This window comes from Myotis davidii, unplaced genomic scaffold (genome assembly GCF_000327345.1).
Source record: "Myotis davidii unplaced genomic scaffold, ASM32734v1 scaffold524, whole genome shotgun sequence".
Classification (NCBI taxonomy): domain Eukaryota; kingdom Metazoa; phylum Chordata; class Mammalia; order Chiroptera; family Vespertilionidae; genus Myotis; species Myotis davidii.
This window is the reverse complement of record NW_006299263.1, coordinates 933,784-953,197: the sequence shown is the minus strand read 5'-3', so window position 1 is coordinate 953,197 and position 19,414 is coordinate 933,784. Positions and strand designations below refer to the sequence as shown.

The 19,414-nt window shown below is 37.5% G+C and overlaps 1 protein-coding gene across 8 annotated transcripts in view; it reads right to left on the bottom strand.

Annotated features, from left to right (window-relative positions):
• Positions 1-19,414, bottom strand: part of HMBOX1 (homeobox containing 1) — a 195,693-nt gene that overhangs the window by 105,098 nt on the left and 71,181 nt on the right. For all 8 annotated transcript variants that reach the window (XM_006774763.2, XM_006774766.2, XM_006774767.2 and 5 more), the window contains exons 2-3: positions 18,893-18,972; positions 5,738-6,214 (exon numbers count right to left, since the gene is read on the bottom strand). In XM_006774763.2, coding sequence (XP_006774826.1) covers positions 5,738-6,214; positions 18,893-18,915 — 500 coding nt within the window. In that variant the 5' untranslated portion in view covers positions 18,916-18,972. The remainder of the gene's footprint in view (positions 1-5,737; positions 6,215-18,892; positions 18,973-19,414) is intronic.

Genomic DNA, 19,414 nt, shown 5'->3' with positions numbered 1-19,414 from the left:
CACTCTTTCAGCGGATTCCATGCTCCCTTTTCAGGAATTCTAGGAAAGAACAGAGAGATGACAGTAGAAACAGCTTCTAATCTGGAACTCTACCACACATTCCTAATCTACCAGTTGGAAATCCTAATAAAAAAGATTCCTAAAGGGGGGAAATAGAGAGTCAGCTGGCTAATCCAACACCCAAAATTTGTCAGACTGATCTAGATAATGGCTAGACTCCTTCCAAAATGCTTGCTATATATTTGAATTATTTCCTTGCCAAATATGCATTCTCATTTTATTTTAAAATTGTGAATGTGACAAAAGAGGCACAAATAAGTCAAACAACTGCTGAGTAAAATACAAGTAACGTAGACTAAACAAGCTGTCAAATATCCATCAGTAATCAGCTGAGCAAGAGATAACTTCAGCAGTATCTATTTCAACTGGCTGATATATGTAAAACAACCAAATCATTTAGTTTCTGCAGAATTAATGTGAAAAAATGTAAATAAAGCATTGTATTTCAATGTGTAGTGTCCTTGGAAAATAAAACTTGAATTTAAGAAAATATTTATTAGGGTAAATTTTAAAAATGTGCTTTTGTGGGGGAAAAAAGAGTATTTTCTTGGCCACTGATTTAAACTGGAATTTAAATCAATTTATTTTAAATCTAATTAACCTAGAGTAGACACTAAATCATAGAGTGAAGGTAATAATTATTCTAATGGGGAATATCCAGTTTGTGACATATTCACAGTCTTACTGTATGATATTATTAAGAACGGCAGCAAGACAGCAGCCATTCACTGACACTCTCATAAACTATACTTTTAGATACTTGGCAAGTTTATAAGTACCCACAATGAGTCTTAAAAATCTCTTAACTACTTTACCAGAGAGAATCTTTCTGAAATGAAAAATAAATTTAAGACTTGAAAGGTAAGGGCGCACTTGGGTAAGTCATTTAATAAACCTTGGCCCTGGTTTCATCATCTGGCAAAAATAGAACACTAATACAGCTGTCACAAAGCTTTTACTATTTTTCTCCAAGCACTGAAATTAAAATTAAATGAAATTTAATACTCAATGTGCATATAACGAAAACTTTTTCAATGTAAACATTTTGAAACTATAAACATACTACATGAACAATGACTATTATTTTATAAAACCTCAGAAAGAATTCCAGGGAAAAAAAGAAATGATCGGCTATATAAGATTGAATTAAACATCTGTATTAGGTACTTTAAGGCACTGTGTAAAGATTTCTAGAAAGTCACTTTAGATATAAGCAATGATGTGGTATTCAGTTAGTTTTACTTGGTTCCTTCAAAATAGCACAGCATTCAACTTTCTTTGTGTTCAATTCTTTTAAGTATTTCAAAGACTTCCACTCTTTTGGGGTGCCTATGTTATTTAAACTTTCACATATTCCCCCCTCATTCTCTCCTCATTCAGCCTTTAACAACCTCCCTCTCCTACTGTACACATTGTACCCTGTGAAATCAAGTTTCTTGGTGTAAAAACTTTTGTTACTCCAATTCTAACTCTCTCATTTTCTCCCCAGTGATGGTGAACTTTTTGAGCTCAGCGTGTCAGCATTTTGAAAAACCCTAACTTAACTCTGGTGCTGTGTCACATTTAGAAATTTTTTGATATTTGCAACCATAGTAAAACAAAGATTTATATTTTTGATATTTATTTTATATATTTAAATGCCATTTAACAAAGAAAAATCAACCAAAAGAATGAGTTCACGTGTCACCTCTGACATGCGTGTCATAGGTTCGCCATCAATGTCTACTCCTTACTTTCTCTCTTCATCTGAAATTTGACAGTCTCTTTAAAGAGAATGAATCCCTTTTTCTCCCTTGTGTTATACAATCTCACTCTTCATGATTTTTTACTCCTCAGGTCTTATGGAAATAAAGTCATATGTAGGCTGATCTTTCTTTGATTCCATAGATTACTTCCAAAAGAAGCTATCGCTCAATTTGCATCTAACCACTTGAAGTCCGTGTCATCTCCTCCTACTGCCTTTTCCAAACACAGCTATGCTGGATTCACCTATCTGAGCAATTTCCACATGTGAGATGAAATTCTTCCTTTCCATCCTCCATTGCCATTATTTTTATAACTTGCTAAACTTTCCATTGTGATCTAGAGACATTAATATCTAAATGAACTAATCAGTAATGCCTCTTTTTGAAATCACCCTTTTTAAAGACAGAATTTGATTGTCATCTATTCAGAGTTCTCCCTGATCCTCAGAGCTAAAAAAGATATTTTCTTCCAAAAGCATGTTATTATTTCAATTATACTACCCATATGCTAATGTTACATGCTATTCTGTATTACAGTTGTTTATAACCTAGCCTTCTCTCTCTTACTAGCCAAAAAAGTCCTTTAGCACAAAGATTGTCTTATTCATCATAGGGTTTGCAGATAATAGAGCTTAATTTGTACAGTGAATGAACAAGTCTATAGTTGGAGATAAAAGGTTATAAAATAAAAAACCTGATCTAGATCTTTTATAAAAGTTTTAAAATCTTAGTCTTAAATATGTTTCAACTTCCAAACCAGAATGGAGAAAAAGAGAAATTTATTCTAGCTCAAAATGACAATAATTTCTTTTCTAGGACAAAGAATATTAAAGAATGCATATTTAAAAGTGGAATGCTTTGAGATCTTCCATAGTCTCTTGTTTGATAAACACTACACATTCTTTAGCCCCTCCCCCTCTTAAAAGTAATCTTTTAAAAAATTTCTATTGAATTTTTTTCAATTTTTGGGGGGTGACACTGATCAATATCATAGGCAGTCTTTTATCTCAAAGATTTCCAGAGATGGAAGACAGACTATTTCAAAGATGGAAAATATAATTGCATACAAATTCTTTCACATTTAAATAAAACCCACTCCTTTTAATTTCCACTCATGGAGATAAACAAAACATAACTTTAAAATGTTTTAAAGATAACTTTAAAAGAAAAGCTACTTTATATGTATAAACAATATGGTAACTGAGTATTATTACTTATGGATCATAAGTACCCTACCTACACAAGGAAATACCCTATTGTTAGGGTTATAGGTAACCAACTCGGAATAAAGTCTGGGAATCTTGTATAAAATGCTAACATACATTATTATAACACTAAACTCATTTCAATTGTTACTTTATAATATATATACAATAGAACAGATACTTTAATAGATGTATACTATGATATTTGCAGAAATATATATACCTACATATAAATATATATATTACTAGATGCATTTAAAAAATATTAATGTGAAATGGGTCATCATTCTAAAGTTAAGAGCTTTAAAGTCTTTCCTAAAATGTTATATTCAGCGATCTATTGAGAATTCATAACCTAGTTTCCCATTCAGGTTTTTTATACTGATCAATTAAAAAATGAAAAAAAATAAGTTACTTTATTTTTTATTGTTTCTTAACAAGTTGATCAGGCTTTGTTAAAATTTAATCAATTTCTACAAAAAATTTTCTTTATATCTTGAAATTACTAAAAGTTAAGTTGTGTGGACACATGGGCTATGAAATTTGAAAAATACATCTTATAACAATGCTATAGAAGCTGGGAAATGTGAGTATGCAAGAGATGAATTACTAATATACAGGGTGGGGCAAAAGTAGGTTTACAGTTGTTTGTATGGAAAATAGAATGATTAATAAATAATAATATAAGAATAAACTGTATTTTGCATGCTCACAACTGTAAACCTAATTTTATCCAATGCTGTATATGATATACTAGTATGTAGAAATGGAGGCAGGAAGGCATTTAGGTACCAAGTAACTATTCTCCCCACCTAGAGACCACCAAATTCAATACACTAAAATATGACCATGGTGTTGTGCAATCAGCAAGGGCAGTGTAGCCCTAAATGAGCACATGACATTCAGAAAGATCTACTGTTCAAAAATTTCTCTAACATTCTACCAAATAAAAATTCATTTGTTTAGTAAGTGGCAAATGTCATGGGAGTTGGGAAGGGGGACTTAGCCCATTAAGGCATTCGTACTTTGTCTTAAATTACATTAACCACTGTTCCTAAAATCTTATTGATATCTACAGACATCAAAAATTTATTTACAGAGGCAACAGACAAAAGCGGTACAATGGCAATAAAGACATGAGTTAGAATTCTGACTCTGCCACTTAAAATTTACCATGTTCTTGATCCAATTATTTAATTTTTGTGAATCTCAATTTCTCTGCTCCATCTCACAGCATGGTTGTAATGATTAAACTGAGAAAAGACATGCAATAAACTTCTTCTTCCAACCTAATAACTGTTATTATCTGTAAACTTAAGAAAAATGAGCAGTGGGCACAAAAGAGGAATGTAGGCGTGGGAGGGCACAATGGCAGAGGACCACAGAGAGCCAGAAGGTCAATGAAATCCCTAGATGAATAGAGGACACCAAAGTAGTAGTTGTAAGAAATTGAAGCAGAGAAAATGAAGAAAATAAAGTGTCCTAACTATGCAACAAAATGATAACATGTAAATTAAATGCTGATAACAATATATAAACATGTATATAATTAGTGATGAAACTTGAATGTATGTAATTGCAGGATGTAAATACACATCTTAGTCATTGCTAAATAGATTTTCTGTTTATTTTGAAGACATACTTGAATTACAGTAAAATGTCAACCTACAAGCTAATAGTCAAGTTTTAGACCCTGGCCAATCTTCCAGAGCCTTCTGTTTAAAAGAAAGTTTTCCCAACCTTCTTGTTAGTCTTATATACGTATGGGAATTAACTGCCTTAGCTCCAACCAAATTAACCAGTAACTACTTATATGGAACTCAAATCTCCCAGAACCTGTACTGCCAAATATACTACCCTTATTACATAGTCTAGCCCACCTGTAATCCTTTTAAGACAAAACACACCTTGCCTATTCTACCATTTACTATTCCCTTACCTTTAAATAAGGTCATTATATTTCAAAAGAGAGGCTATCTTTTAAGGTTTTGCTCAAATTCATCATCCACTTAATAGATTATGCCCTCACCATGTACCAAGGACAGTTCAGATCCTAGAGACACAACAGTAGAAAACACATGATTGCTGCCCTCCAAGTGTTCCAGGTCCAGTGTGGAAACCATTTCTACCTGCCTCTGTTCAAAGTGAACTTTTCTCAGTGTTCAAAACCCTAAGTGCTTTAACTTATCTTACAATAGATTACATTAAACACATATATGTGGCACCTATTGCTAAAATTAGAACGTTAGCTTCTTAGGAGTAAAAACTGTATCTTTTTCTTCCAAAGAACACTACTTTTTATATAATAGGAGCTTAAAATTATTGTTTGAGTTATTGGAGGGGAAAACTTGAAACTGGATATATTCTGTATCATGATAAAATCACCTTATCCCTCAGAAAAAGTACTTACAATAAATTTAAGGAATAGAAAGTGTCTGTTAGCAATGCCGAAAATCCAGATGTTAGCAATTACAACCATAAAGAGAAGGCTAACCTTTGCTTTGACAGAGAGAATGGAAAACACTTATCAAGCAGCAAAGTGATAGGGCTAAAGTTGAAAAGAGAAAATTTGAATTAAAACATAAAATTTAAAATTTTTCTTTCATCTCCAAAGTGGGCAGGGGGTAATCACAGTTCTTATAGGTAAGTAGCTGAAATACAGTTTATTACTTAAAATCAATATAAGAACAGACATTTTGGGGACTCTGAATAAGCAAAGGAACCAACCTCATTAATTCCTCCACTTTATCATCTACATCTAGGTCCTCTTCTGAGGCTTCAAAACTGTATGACCTCTGACCAATGCTGTTTACATGGTAGCGAGTCGGTGACATCTTTCCATTGGATGTGGACAATCGCTCGTTATTCTCCCTCCCATTTTGATTGGTAGTGCAAGGCTGTGGGGAGGTATCATAACTGTTGCTAGGTGATGGGGACATTCCTGAATGCTGGGTCTGTGTGGAAGCTGTAGCTGTAGAGGAAGATGCTGGAACATTGTTGGTACTATTCCCATATGAACTTCCTCCATAGCTGGACCTTCTTCCAAACTTGTCACTATGCTCTTGATCAAGACGGTCCAAAGTTTCCAAGGCATGGAGGATTTCATGTTTAGTCATTCCAGTACGCCGAAGGCGCTGAAGCAGATCTATCTGTTCTATGGTAAATCTGGGTTCATCTGTATAGTGAGACATGGTTTCCAACAAACTGAAAAAATAAAAATAAAAAAAATCAGTCCCTTTACTTACAATATCTATTAAAAAATCACTATAGAGAATGCCCAGAAGATGCTGTGCTTCTTCACTGAAAATGTTTAAGACATTACTATTATAATGACCCAAAATTTCCATTATGGCAGTAATACCAAAAAACAGATTAAGTAAATATACTATTAAATCCAGGCTATGTAATTACTCATAGGTATTTTTCCATCAAGTATACTATTCTGCATTAGAGTATTAATAGAAAGTTGCTGAAAAATAGATGTATGCTCTTGTTTTGCTAAATATCAACAAAACTGACCTAGGAACTCTCTAAATTCATTTACTGTAAACAAACTATTTGATATGCTAAACTCAAGCAAATACTAATAACCAGCAAAAATACTTACATAGAAAAGAGAGGTACCTAAAAAAAACTTACTAAGCACCATTTTACCAACTATATAGTAATTTCATACTTTATCTCTGTAATGCATTCTGTTGATATCCTGAGAAATGGATCGTTCATGGTTATAGCCAAACTGAACTATTCATTTTTCTCAGGAAATTGCTCCTACATTATGTTTTCTTTAACTAACACAAGATACTGTAGCCCATCAGAAAATGTTTCAGAGTTAATAACAATATAGTCATGTGCCACAGCACTGGTCAACAATGGACCACATATACAATAGTATCCCAGAAGATTATCACCTACTGACATCGTAGCCATGGTAATAGCCTTTATAATGTTGTGAAGCAATGCATTGCTCCTGTGTTTGTGGTGATGCTGTGCAAACAAACCTACTGCACTGCCAGTCGTATGAAAATGTAGCGATACAACTACGTACAGTAGATAATGCCTGATAATGATGATAAACAACCATGTTACTGAGTTGTGTATTTACTATATTTTATTATTTTATCATTATTTTAGAGCATACTCTTTCTACTGATAAAAAAAAAAGTTTGCTGTAAACAGTATGCAGTATTACCACGGCAGCAGCTTCATATATCTCACGTTTACAGTGTTTCTTGAATGCATCATTTTCTCTTGTGCTGTTTGTATAGTAATATGCTGTACAGGCTTGTAACCTAGGCATAATAAGCTATCCCATACAGCCTACGTGTATAGTAGGCTATACCATCTAGGTTTGTGTAAGTTCATTCTACAATATTCACATAACAATGAAATCGCCTAACAACAAATTTCTCAGAATGTATCTCCATAATTGGCGCATGACTTTTACAAGTTCAAGAGAGTTGTTAAGTATCATAAAAAAAAAAACAACACAAAAAACACCAAACCACGACTTTTCTATTTAACATTTTTTAAAGTGGTAATTTCTTCTATTTTTATTTTTATAATTCTAGTGACGAATTGTATACACAAGCTCTCAACTAAGTGTTTGCTGATAGAAATAAATGTCAAGACATTTTCTCATCCTTTCCAGGTAAACATACACTCTGGGCGAGGTCCGCTAAGCCACTGGAGATGTTCCTTCAACCCTCTACATTAAAAATTTTTTAAACATTCACATCTAAGAAGGCAATGAGCAAGAATTTCATATAATGTAATCTCACTTAATCCTTACAACAACCTTCTGTGATAGATTTTTTATTTTACTGTATATTGACTGATTGATTATTGAGGAAACGAAGGCTCAAAATGATTTGGAACCTTGTAAAAAGTCTGATTAAGAAGCAGAAGAAAGATTTAAATCTAGATCTTACTGACTCCAGTATCATACGTCATTCTGCTTTCCAATATAGGCACTTACTGGAATCATGATTTGGGATTTGGTTACTGTACTCTTTTAAGTCTCCAATTAAAACCACTTAGATAAAACTGCTCTACTAACAGACTAGGGGTTCTAGTAAGTTTTTTATATTTAAAATCATTGCTTCATCTAGAATTTATATTTACTTAATGTGAATGGATTTGAGCTTTATTTTTCCCCCAGAAAGGATAGCTGGTTGTCCAATATGCTTTACTGAGTAATATGTTTCTTTTCTCGTAACATATTACTTTTTATATACAAAATTTCCACACAAACTGTACCTAACTTTTAGATTCTCTATTATATTACATTGATTATTTTGTCTTTCAAATACTTCTAAAAATAAGCAGGCAGAAATCTAGAATTTTTATGTGAAATCATTCTAGTTTTAGAGATAGGCTCATTAAGATTAAAAACACACATATTTTGTGGATTCAAAAGAACATGTTTCAGGGCATTTGTGACCACAGCCACGGTATATGCTTTATACCTATACTAGAGGCCTGGTGCACAAAAATTTGTGCACTCGGGGGGGAAGGGGTCCCTCAGCCCGGCCTGTGCCCTCTCGCAGCCTGGGACCCCTCAGGGGATGACCACCTGCTGGCTTAGGCCCGCTCCCCCGGGGGGATTGGGCCTAAGAAATGTTCTGAAACAGAGCCACTGACCACATGGGCATGGAGCAGCTTGGGCCCTCGGAGCTCATCTCTCCAGCAGAACTGAAGGGAAGACCGTGTGTACCCTTCTGTCCCTCACCCTTCACATGCCCAGAACCATCTTTGTCACACTTCCTAATTCCTATCACTGTATTTCATTAGTGCCATACTGTTTTACTAATCATGAATCTAAACTGATTGGTTCAAAAGGAGATCCTTCTATTTTTAAAGTAGCTGGGCTTCTGGGGGCGGGCCTTGCCATGCAGCCCCGACCTGCTGATTTGCGGTTCCCAGGCTGCAAGGCAAGACTGGTTGCTGAGGCTTCTGGGGGCGGTCTCCACTGGGGTGCCTGGCCAGTCTGGGTGAGGGGTTGAGGGCTGTTTTTAGGCTGCCCGCACCCCTTTTAGGGTGGGGGTCCCCACTGGGGTGCCTGGCCAGCCTGGATGAGAGGCTGAGGGCCGTTTTCAGGCTGGTGGGCAACTGAAGCTCCCAGCCTCTCCTTTTTTTCTATTTTTGTTTTTTTTTTATTCTGGGATTTATTTACCTTCTGTAGCTGTCACTGGAGCGAGAGCCGGTTCCAGCTCTGAGGCCTGGCTCCAGCTCTGAGTCTGCGGCTGCTGAAAGCAGGTATCTGGGTTTGTTTAGCTTCTATAATTGAAACATTGTTATCACTGCCTGCTCTAGCTCTGAGGTCGAAGCTGAAAGCAGGTATCTGGAGCTTGTTTACCTTCTATAATTGTAACATTGTTTTTTAGACTGTAGCTTAGAGGCCGGCAGCGGCAGGCGTGGAACGTTGGCTTCCTCCATCACTGGAGCAAGCAAGCCTCCTGTTTGCTTCAGCTGCCTGGCTGCCAGCCGCCATCTTGGTTGGCAGTTAATTTGCATATCTCGCTGATTAGCCAATGGGAAGGGTAGCGAAATTACGGTTAATTACCATGTTTCTCTATTATTAGATAGGATACATTATCTTATGCATTCTTGAATAATCATAAAAGTCCTTATTTTCATGATTATTACATTCTTTCTTGATAGTCTAGGTTTTTTCCTCCAGCCAGCCTATATAATAAAGGTAATATGCAAATTGACCATTACTCCAACACACAAGATGGCCACCCCCATGTGGTCAAAGATGGCCAGCAGGGGAGGGCAGCTGTGGGCAATCAGGCCAGCAGGGGAGGGCAGTTATGGGCAACCAGGCCAGCAGAGAAGGGCAGTTAGGGGTGACTGGGCCAGCAGGGGAGGGCAGTTAGGGGTGACCCAGCCTGCAGGGGAGGGCAGTTGGGAGCGGCCAGGCCAGCAGAGGAGGGCAGTTAGGGGTGACTTGGTCTACAGAGGAGGGCAGTTGCAGGGGACCAGGCCTGCAAGGGAGGACAGTTCGGGGGGACCAGGACTGCAAAAGAGGGCAGTTAGGGGCAACCAGGCCTGCAGGGGAGGGCAGTTAGGGGCATCCGGGCCGGCAGGGGGGGCAGTTAGGGGCAATTGGGCCAGCAGGGGAGCAGTTAGGCATCAATCAGGCAGGCAGGGGAGTGGTTAGGGGGTGATCAGGCTGGCAGGCAGAAGCGGTGAGGGGCAATCAGGCAGGCAGGCAGTTGAGCGGTTGGGAGCCAGCAGTCCCGGATTGTGAGAGGGATGTCCGCCTGCTAGACATTCCCCGAGGGGTCCCAGCACCGGGCCACTAATTTTATAATAAAAAAATTATAAACATATAGACAAGTTTAAATATATTTATAGTGACCCTGTACACTAACCGCATAGATTTTACCATTAACACTTTACTTACTTTATCATATATCTATCCATTCCCTTATGCATCCATCCCTCTACTCATCTTATTTCTTTATGCATTTCAAAATCAGTTCTAGACATCTGTACACTTCTCCCCTAAATACTTCCACATGCAAATCATTGACTAGAGCTCAGTATTTGTTCAGGTTTCATTTATTTTGAGGTCAACTTTTCATAAAAGAAAACACACAAATCTATGTTTACGTATCTATGAGTTTTGAGAAGAAGGCACACATGTGAAATTCAAATCCCTACGGAAATACAGCATGCTGCCATCACTCCAGGAAGTTCCCTCGTTTCTTCCCTTTCCCTCAGTGGCAACCACTATTCAGATTTTTTTCCCCACCATGAATTTCTTTGGTCTGTTCTAGAAAACCATATAAATGGAATTTCTATGTACACTTTCATGTAAGGTTTCTTTCACTGAGCATAAAGTTTTTGAGATTTATCTATAATGTTGTATGTATCAATAGTTTGTTCCTTTTATTTCTGAGTAGTACTTCATTCTAGGAATATACACAGGTTTGTTTATCCACTCTATTTTAGACACTTGGACTATTTCCAATTACTAGCTATTCTAAATGCTTTGACTATTATAATTATACTCTACTAATTTTCTTGTTAACTTAATATATCCCCCTCTAATATATCATTAGCTACCCGGTTGGGTGAGAGAGAAAACTTTCAACCAGAGTAACTCATTTATTTTTTCTACTGACCAATTTCAAAAGAATATTACACCTTGCTTAAAACAAATAATAGGTTATTAAAATGTTCTGTGTTCTATGCTAGTTACATGGTGTATTCACTGTGAAACTTCACCAAGTTGCACACTACTGATATCAATAGATATGTTATACTTAAAAGGCTGTTGAAAAAACTATATGAACATTTTCCTAATGGTTTATAAGAGACACTTAACACTTTAGTTTCTATCAAGTGCTTATTAGTACAGTAGTACTACTTTATCTACGGTTTTGCTTCCTGCTGGTTCAGTTACCCATGATCAACTAAGGTCCCAAAATATTAAAGGAAAAATACCATAAATAAATAATTCATAAGTTTAACCTGTGTGTTGTTCTAAGTAGCATGACGAAGTCTTGCACAATCCTGCCCATCCTCCCTGGGACGTGAATCATCTCTTTGCCAGAGTCCATACTTAGAGGCTACCAGGCCACCCACTCATTAGTCACTTAGTATCCAGTTAATAACTCTGACTATCCGGTATCTCAGTGCTTGTGTTCAAGAAACATTTTACTTACTATAGGTCCCAAAGTGCAAGAGTAGTGATGTTGACAATTGGGAGATATCAAAAAGAAGCTGTAAAGTGCTTTCTTGAAGTGAAAAGGTGAAAAGTTCTCAGCTTAGTAAACTGAGGTTGCTAAGAGGATAACAATAAAAATTCTATCAGTGAAATTGAGAAGGTAAAAGGAATTTGTGCTAATCTGCTAAGAGAGACTACGTTCACATAACTTTATTATACTGTTACAACTGTTCTATTTTATTGTTTGTTACTGTTGTTAATCTATTACTGTGCCTAATTTATAAATTAAACTTTTCCATAGGTATGTATGTATAGGAAAAAAACATAGTATATGTAGTGTTCAGTACTATCTGTGGTTTCCAGCACCCACTGGGAATTTTGGAACATATTCTCTGTGGATCAAGGGGGAATACTGTTTATTAATCCTTAATTCTAGGAAGTTATTTTTAAAAGTAGCTGCCAAATCCCTTTAGTAACCCAAATATACCTCATAATTTGTTAATTTGGTAAACTGAGGTTTCTATACATTATTCTCTTCCCTTAAAAATGACTTCAGCCATCATGCTTTAAAAATACTTCATAAGCTGGCATGCCCTTACTTTAACTATGAGACTTTGAGAACTGTTATTATATGGACCAAAAAAAAAACACCACCCTCAGCCCCAGAAAAATCGTAATATTGAAGGAGACCAAAGTTTTGTCACCCCAAAATGTACCTTTTGGGATATTGATTTTAAGCTGATTATAAAGAAACAAAGACACTAAAAGAACCTTTGACCCTCCCCATTTCCTGCCTAAGGGAAGTCAGATAGAAAGTCCTGCTTCAAGAAGGGAATCTTTACACACATACTTTAGAACAGCAGTTCTTAACCTGTGGGTCGTGACCCCTTTGGCGGTCGAATGACCCTTTCACAGGGGTCGCCTAAGACCATCCTGCATGTCAGATATTTACATTACGATTCATAACAGTAGCAATGTTACAGTTATGAAGTAGCAACAAAAATAATTTTATGATTGGGTCACAACATGAGGAACTGTATTTAAAGGGCCAGAAGGTTGAGAACCACTGCTTTAGAATTTTCACCTTCCAATAATATGAATTAAATATGGTAGACATGCAAAAACCTGTTTTGCTGGATTCTCCCCTCAGTCCCAATGTTTTGGGGTTGCCTGGCAGGAATCTGCCATGCGTTCCACTCTCTTGGCTACCTATGAATTGCCTATTTCCTTTCTAAATCTCAGAGCCATGCCCCTTTCTCCTTTCTCCAAAATGGCAAGCATATAAACCTCAATTGCTGAATGCCTCTTTGGGTCACATTATGACACTCCGAATGTACATTTAACAAACTTTGAACACTGTGTCCTGTTATTCTGTCTCTGTTAATTTTATTATTAGCCCAGCTAGAAGAATTTAGAAGATGTGAGGAAAAATTATTTTTACAGCCCCACAATACTTTCCTATTTTATTTATGTCAGAGCAGTAGTAATATGTATAACTCTTCATATTTCTCTGTACAGAGCAGCACTTTATATTAGCATGAAAGTAAAATAAAGTATATGAATTTAATCTGTAACTAGAAAGTATCCATCTTAAAGCTGGTATTAAAACTAAAGATTCCACAGTATCTGAAACAATGTAATATTTTATGTCATTTCAGATTCACTGGCAATGGGACACACTTTTATTCCAAGAGTCATAAAAGGAGGTAACAGAAAAGACCCATTAATTTTGTCTGCCTAGAATGCTTCATTGTTTCCAACCACATGTTCCTGGGACTGCCACTTCCTGGCCAGTGGGGTGGACACACAGAAAGCCAAGCCTAGCTCTCTTCAAAATATTTAGGGTAGATTAGCAGACAGTCATTATAACGACGTCCAATTTCAGGAAGATGTTAATCTGGTACATTCCTCATTATGTTGAAGAATCTAGACATGCAGAGTAAAGAAGAAAGCTTTGCAGTGTTCATGTCTCTTGTTCTAGTAATTTCTAAGCCCTTGCTACATTCCTACTCTTCTTGTTGTGTTAATATGTAAGAGAATAAATTTCCGTTTATGCTTCATCTTGTTTAAATCAGATGTCTGTGCCTTGCACCAAGAGAGATCCCCAATACCAAAAGCTACATCTAAAGTAAAAAGATCAACAATTGCTAGAATGGAATGTGTGATCACTATCGAGTAGAATGAATGGCATAACGGGCAGGATCAAATTATACATATGACACTGGAGGTACAATATTTTACTGAGAAAATGCCAAGAATAGAAGCTTTCTTGGATACTGACAATAATATGCCAATGTGCATTATTATAAACAAAGGCACACATTCTATAATTTCCAAATTTTCATTCTCATAATTTACTTACTTTTAGCACATAATCATGCAATTACGGCAGTAAATGACCTACAAAGGTCATCTAAGTCCATGACACCAGCAATTCTTTCATAACAGAAAAAGATAACATATAAGAACAGAATTAATTTTCATATGTAGCACAAGGACTATTCACAGGATGAGGAAGATTTTTCTGCTTTAAATTACTAATCTGAATGCAGACTCAGGCCAACAATAATTGAAAATGTGAGAGAAGAATTTCGACACTGCAATAATACAGAGCATAAAATAACAAATTCAGGAATTGTGGCTCGTTCTAAAAGACCATACTATCAGACCATAATAGTAAACCTATTTTACAATAAATTTTATCCTTACTTAGATATGTATGTAAATGCTACTTGGAGATAGCATGAAGTCCAGAACACTTTCTTAAACTAAATTCTACACACACGTGGAGCAAAAAAGGTGAAAGTACTCACAAATAATTAATCTTGAAAGCATATGCATAAAAAAATGACATTACTTCCGTACTTGTAATTCATCAACACTTAATGATACTTTATTGCATAACACAGCATATTTTCCAGCTTGATTCTATTGTCTTTATCTTTTTATCCAGAATGACTAGGCAAAAGATGGTCTAAGTCATAAATTAGCTTTGTATTGATTAAATGGTATTTACTGCATGATAATTAACACATTCTAGAGTCAATCATAATATTCATCAACTAAAGATGTACTCAAACCCTTCTTACTAGGTGTATCAGTTAATAATGCAGATTTTGTAATCAAAGAAAACATGATAATGTCAAGAGAAACATCAAAAATGCTTTATTCAAAGTAATGTCCATCGCTAGCTACACATCTCCCCCATCTTTTAGGTAATTTGTGGATACCGTCCCAATAGAACTTCTCTTGTTTTGAGGCAAACCATTCGGAGACCCAATTTTCCACTTCTTCATATGTTTTGAAGTGCTGCTCAAAAAGTGCTTGTGCCATCGATCGGAACAAGTGGTCATCTGAAGGAGCAAGGTCTGGTGAATACAGGCAAGATCTTTTAATGCATCTTTAACTGGTTTTGAAGTGTGTGATGGTGCATTATCATGAAGCAAAATTACTTTGCCACGTGTTCTGGCACATTCTGGTCATTTCACAATCAAAACGTGGTTCAAACTGTTTGTTGATTGTCAGTGGCGATCAGTGTTAACAGTTTCACCTGGTTTTAGAAGCACATAATACACCTCAAACTTTTTCGGTTGACCTGGACGTTCTTTTGTCTTTCACATCGAAATCATCATTTTTAAAATGTTTAAACCCGCATTCACAAGTATCTTGAGCAAATGCTCTTTTTTGGCACGAAATTAGACATTTTTCAACGTAAAAATATCTATGATGTTAACACCTTCAGAAAATTTGACATACGGAGTTTTGATGCTTGTTGTCCATACAACAAAATAGCATACGTATCAAATCGCATATATATCAACATATGTGTAACTCCATCTATTGAAAAAAATCCGCATTACTAACTGGTTCACCTAGTATTTATAGCATTCTTACATTATCCTCTTTCACAATTAATACTAAGCATCAGCCCTGACCGGTCTGGCTCAGTGGATAGAGCATCGGCCTGTGGACTCAAGGGTCCCAGGTTCGATTCTGGTCAAGGGCATGTACCTTGGTTGCGGGAACATCCCCAGTAGGGGGTGTGCAGGAGGCAGCTGATCGATGTTTCTCTCTCATCGATGTTTCTCTCTTCTCTATCCCTCTTCTTTCCTCTCTGTAAAAAATCAATAAAATTTATTTAAAAAAAAATACTAAGCATCAAAGGAGTGATAGTCTTAAGAAAATGCCAAGAAGAAATGAAGATTTACTAGGGACTGAGCTTGACAGTATGGTAAAATGATTCCATAATTCAAACCAATAGGAGAACTGATAAACGCATAAGACTAGAGGCTATGACAGTAGATAATAATATAATAAAAAGATGTTGAGAAAAACAGGATTATATTCCAATGTGTCAATCACACTTTAATAGATATTTTAAATCACCACTAAGACTGAGATTTCTTTGTAAGTTTGGGGGGAAAATCCAATTAAAACACACAAGTTTATAGAGGGGGGAATATAAATTTAAGTGTGGGATCAGAGAACTGGGGACCATTTAGACAAAAATCATTAATCCAGCTACAATTTATTGAGTGCTTGATATGTGTCAGGCCCTGTATGAGACACACAGGATACAACAAGGAACATATCAGGCAAAAAATCCTGGCCTCATGATGCTTACATTCTAATGGCTATAAGAATAGCCATTTAAAATAAATGGTTAAAAAAAAAAAAGGAGTAGGAGTGGGAGTAATTATGTAAAGCCATGCAGTGCCTTCCCACTTCTCAAGGACACAACTACTTAGCATAGACTCAGGTTGCAATTTACATCTTCTAGGCCTATTCCAGAAATTTTTCCATATATGATAGCATCAATGAGAGGAATAGGAAATTTTAATGAAAAACCTAAATAATAAGAAAACCCATCTTAATGTCTACTTACTAGACTATAGAACTGTCAACCAAAACGGAAGGAATTTAATCCAAACAGAGACTGCATCAAATTTTAGAAAATACTTATGCTAAAGGCACTCTGTATGAGACTCTGAAGATGCACTTAATGAGCTAATAGATACTTTATCTTCTCTAATATCTGAAATTCCCGGAATACTTTCATTCAGAGGACTATTTAATATGAACTAGTGGTTACAGTTCATATCCTAGCACAAAATAGCCTCTCAACATAATGCCACTATCTCAATTTGTACTGGTATTTTTTGCCTGACTCGAAAGAAAAGCTAGCAACTACATTAGCTAACGGCTTAACTACATGCTTATCCCCAGTAGGTAAAGGAAAATGGTTAAGGTGCTAGGAGTTTGCACATAAAAGGCAGTATTAAGGTTAACATGCTTCTAATATTCTGCTTGTCACAAGGAATCTAACATCTAACACTAGCTATTTCATGTTTCTAGGCTGTTAAGCAGATTAAAATAATAAGCAGAGTAATTTTATGTTCAATTAAAACTTAATGTCAGACTTCAAAGTTAAAAACAGAAATTGTAAAAGAGAAAGTTGATAGATTTGAAAATTCACCGAAGAAACTACCACGATTATGAAAAAAATTCTTTCAATCTACAAATGTCTGCTATCTTTTTCTTTTTATTTCTTAAAGTATTACAGAGTATTACACGTCTCCTCCCCACCCCACTTGACGTTCCCTCGACTTCCTCTACCCCCCAGTGTCTTGTGTCCATTAGTTATTCTCATATGCATGCATATAAGTCCTTCGGTTGATCTCCTACCTACCCCGCAGGGTTCCCACTGTAGTTTGACATTCTGCTCAATGCTGCTCTGCCTCTGTATCCATTTTTGTTCATCAATCTATAATGGTCCTTATTATCCATAAATGAGTGAGTTCATGTGGTATTTTTCTCAGCTTCCCAGGGGCCATCTCAGTTTCACAGGGGCCGTCCCAGCCTCACAAGGGCCATCTCAGCCTCACAGGGACTATCTCAGCCTCACTGGTGCCGTCTCAACCTCACTGGGGCCGTTGCAAGCTCCCTGGGGCCATCTCAATCTCACCAGGGCAGTTTCAACCTCACCGGGGCCATCTCAATCTCACTGGGGCCGTTTCAACCTCACCGGGGCCATTTCGACCTCACCGGTGCCGATTCAACCTCACCGGGGCCGTCTGAGCCTCCCTGGGGCCGTCTCAACCCCACAGGGGCCGTCCCAACCCACAGGAGCCATCTCAACCCCACTGGGGCCGTTTCAACCTCACCAGGGCCATTGCAGCCTCACCGGAACCTCCCTCACTGGGGCCATCCCAGCCTCTCGGGGGCCATCCCAGCCTCACGGGGACCACCTCGGCCTCACGCGGGCTGTCTCGGCCTCCCGGGAGCAGTCTCCGCAACACGACCTTCAGCATTCCGTCCTTGGTTGGGCAGCTCCTTGCTGGACAAAATCTCCAGGCATTCCTCGTGGCTGAATATCTGCACAGACTGTCTGTCTGCTGTCTCTCAGCGTCCCATGTGAGACTGGATCTGGTGGGCCTGCCTGTGCGTTTGCTGGTACAGCGGTTCCACATTGCTGGCCCAGCCGGGTCCGGCTCCAGCTTCCTCTGAACCTGATTCTGCTTCTTGAGGAGTTGAAATCTGCATTCTCCTGGGCTGGGCTGCAAAAGTGCAGGTGGTTCTCTTTGTGCCACTAGCACAGCTTGGGTGGGGATGTAAATTGAGTAGGGCGGGATCCCCGGGAATCACCAGGGTGGAGCAAGGGGCAATGGCGTCTCCACGCCTCCTCGCCTCTCTGCGACTCAGCGTCTCAAGTCCCCGAGTGCCAGCGAGCAGCGCCGTGAGACAGCCACTCTCACTCCCCAGCCTGTTGCAAGGCCGTCCAGCCTCTCCCAGTCTGGGGCCTCAGAATTCTGCCCCAAACCAGCTCAGTGGACTCGAGAGTCTGCAACCCCTTCTAATTGAAAAAAACCGTGCATCCAGTTGCAGTCTGCCTGGCGCGCGACTCCGTACCTCCGTTCTTGGAGCCTCTGCACAATCTACTCAGTCTCAATGCTCTTCTTTCTTTCCTTCCAGTTGTAGAGCTTCCACTGGGCCAGCTTTCCCATGGTTCTGAATGAAAACTGTTTGTTTTATAGTTGGTAGTCTCAATGTTGTTGTGGGAGGCAGCACGCACAGGTCTATACCTTACACTGCCATCTTGGTTCTTCTGTCTCCTATCTTTTTTTAATAATAATCATAATGGTTTGTAACTTTATTAAAAATAATTGAGAAGACAAAAATTAAGCGAAGGACTAGATACTTACACCACTGGGAGGGAATTGAGCATACTTTACATGAGGTGAAGCAATATCCTTTCTAGAGATGATCAGCGTTATTTACCATTCTGTAAATAAAGACACAAAATCCAGAATTATTTGTTAATCAAGTATTGAATTAAAAATTTAATTATATAACTCAAGGATATGAACATTTAACATCAGTTAATCATGTCTTTAAAATTATTTTAAAATAAGACATTGGTTTAAAACAAAATTTTAAAAATAGGAAAGTACTAGTGATAGCCTTCAAAATTATTCACTTGGAAAAAGTATTGAGCCTGGCACACATAGCTCAGTGGTTAAGTATTGACCTATGAATCAGAAGGTCACAGTTTGATTCCCAGTCAGGGCATATGCCCAGTTGTGGGCTCGATCCCCAGTGTGGGGTGTGCTGGAGGCAGCCAATCAATGATTCTCTCTCATCATTGTTGTTTCTGCCTCTTCCTCTCCCTTCCTCTTTGAAATCAATAAAAATGTTTTTTAGAAAAGGTAATGAAATCAAACGCT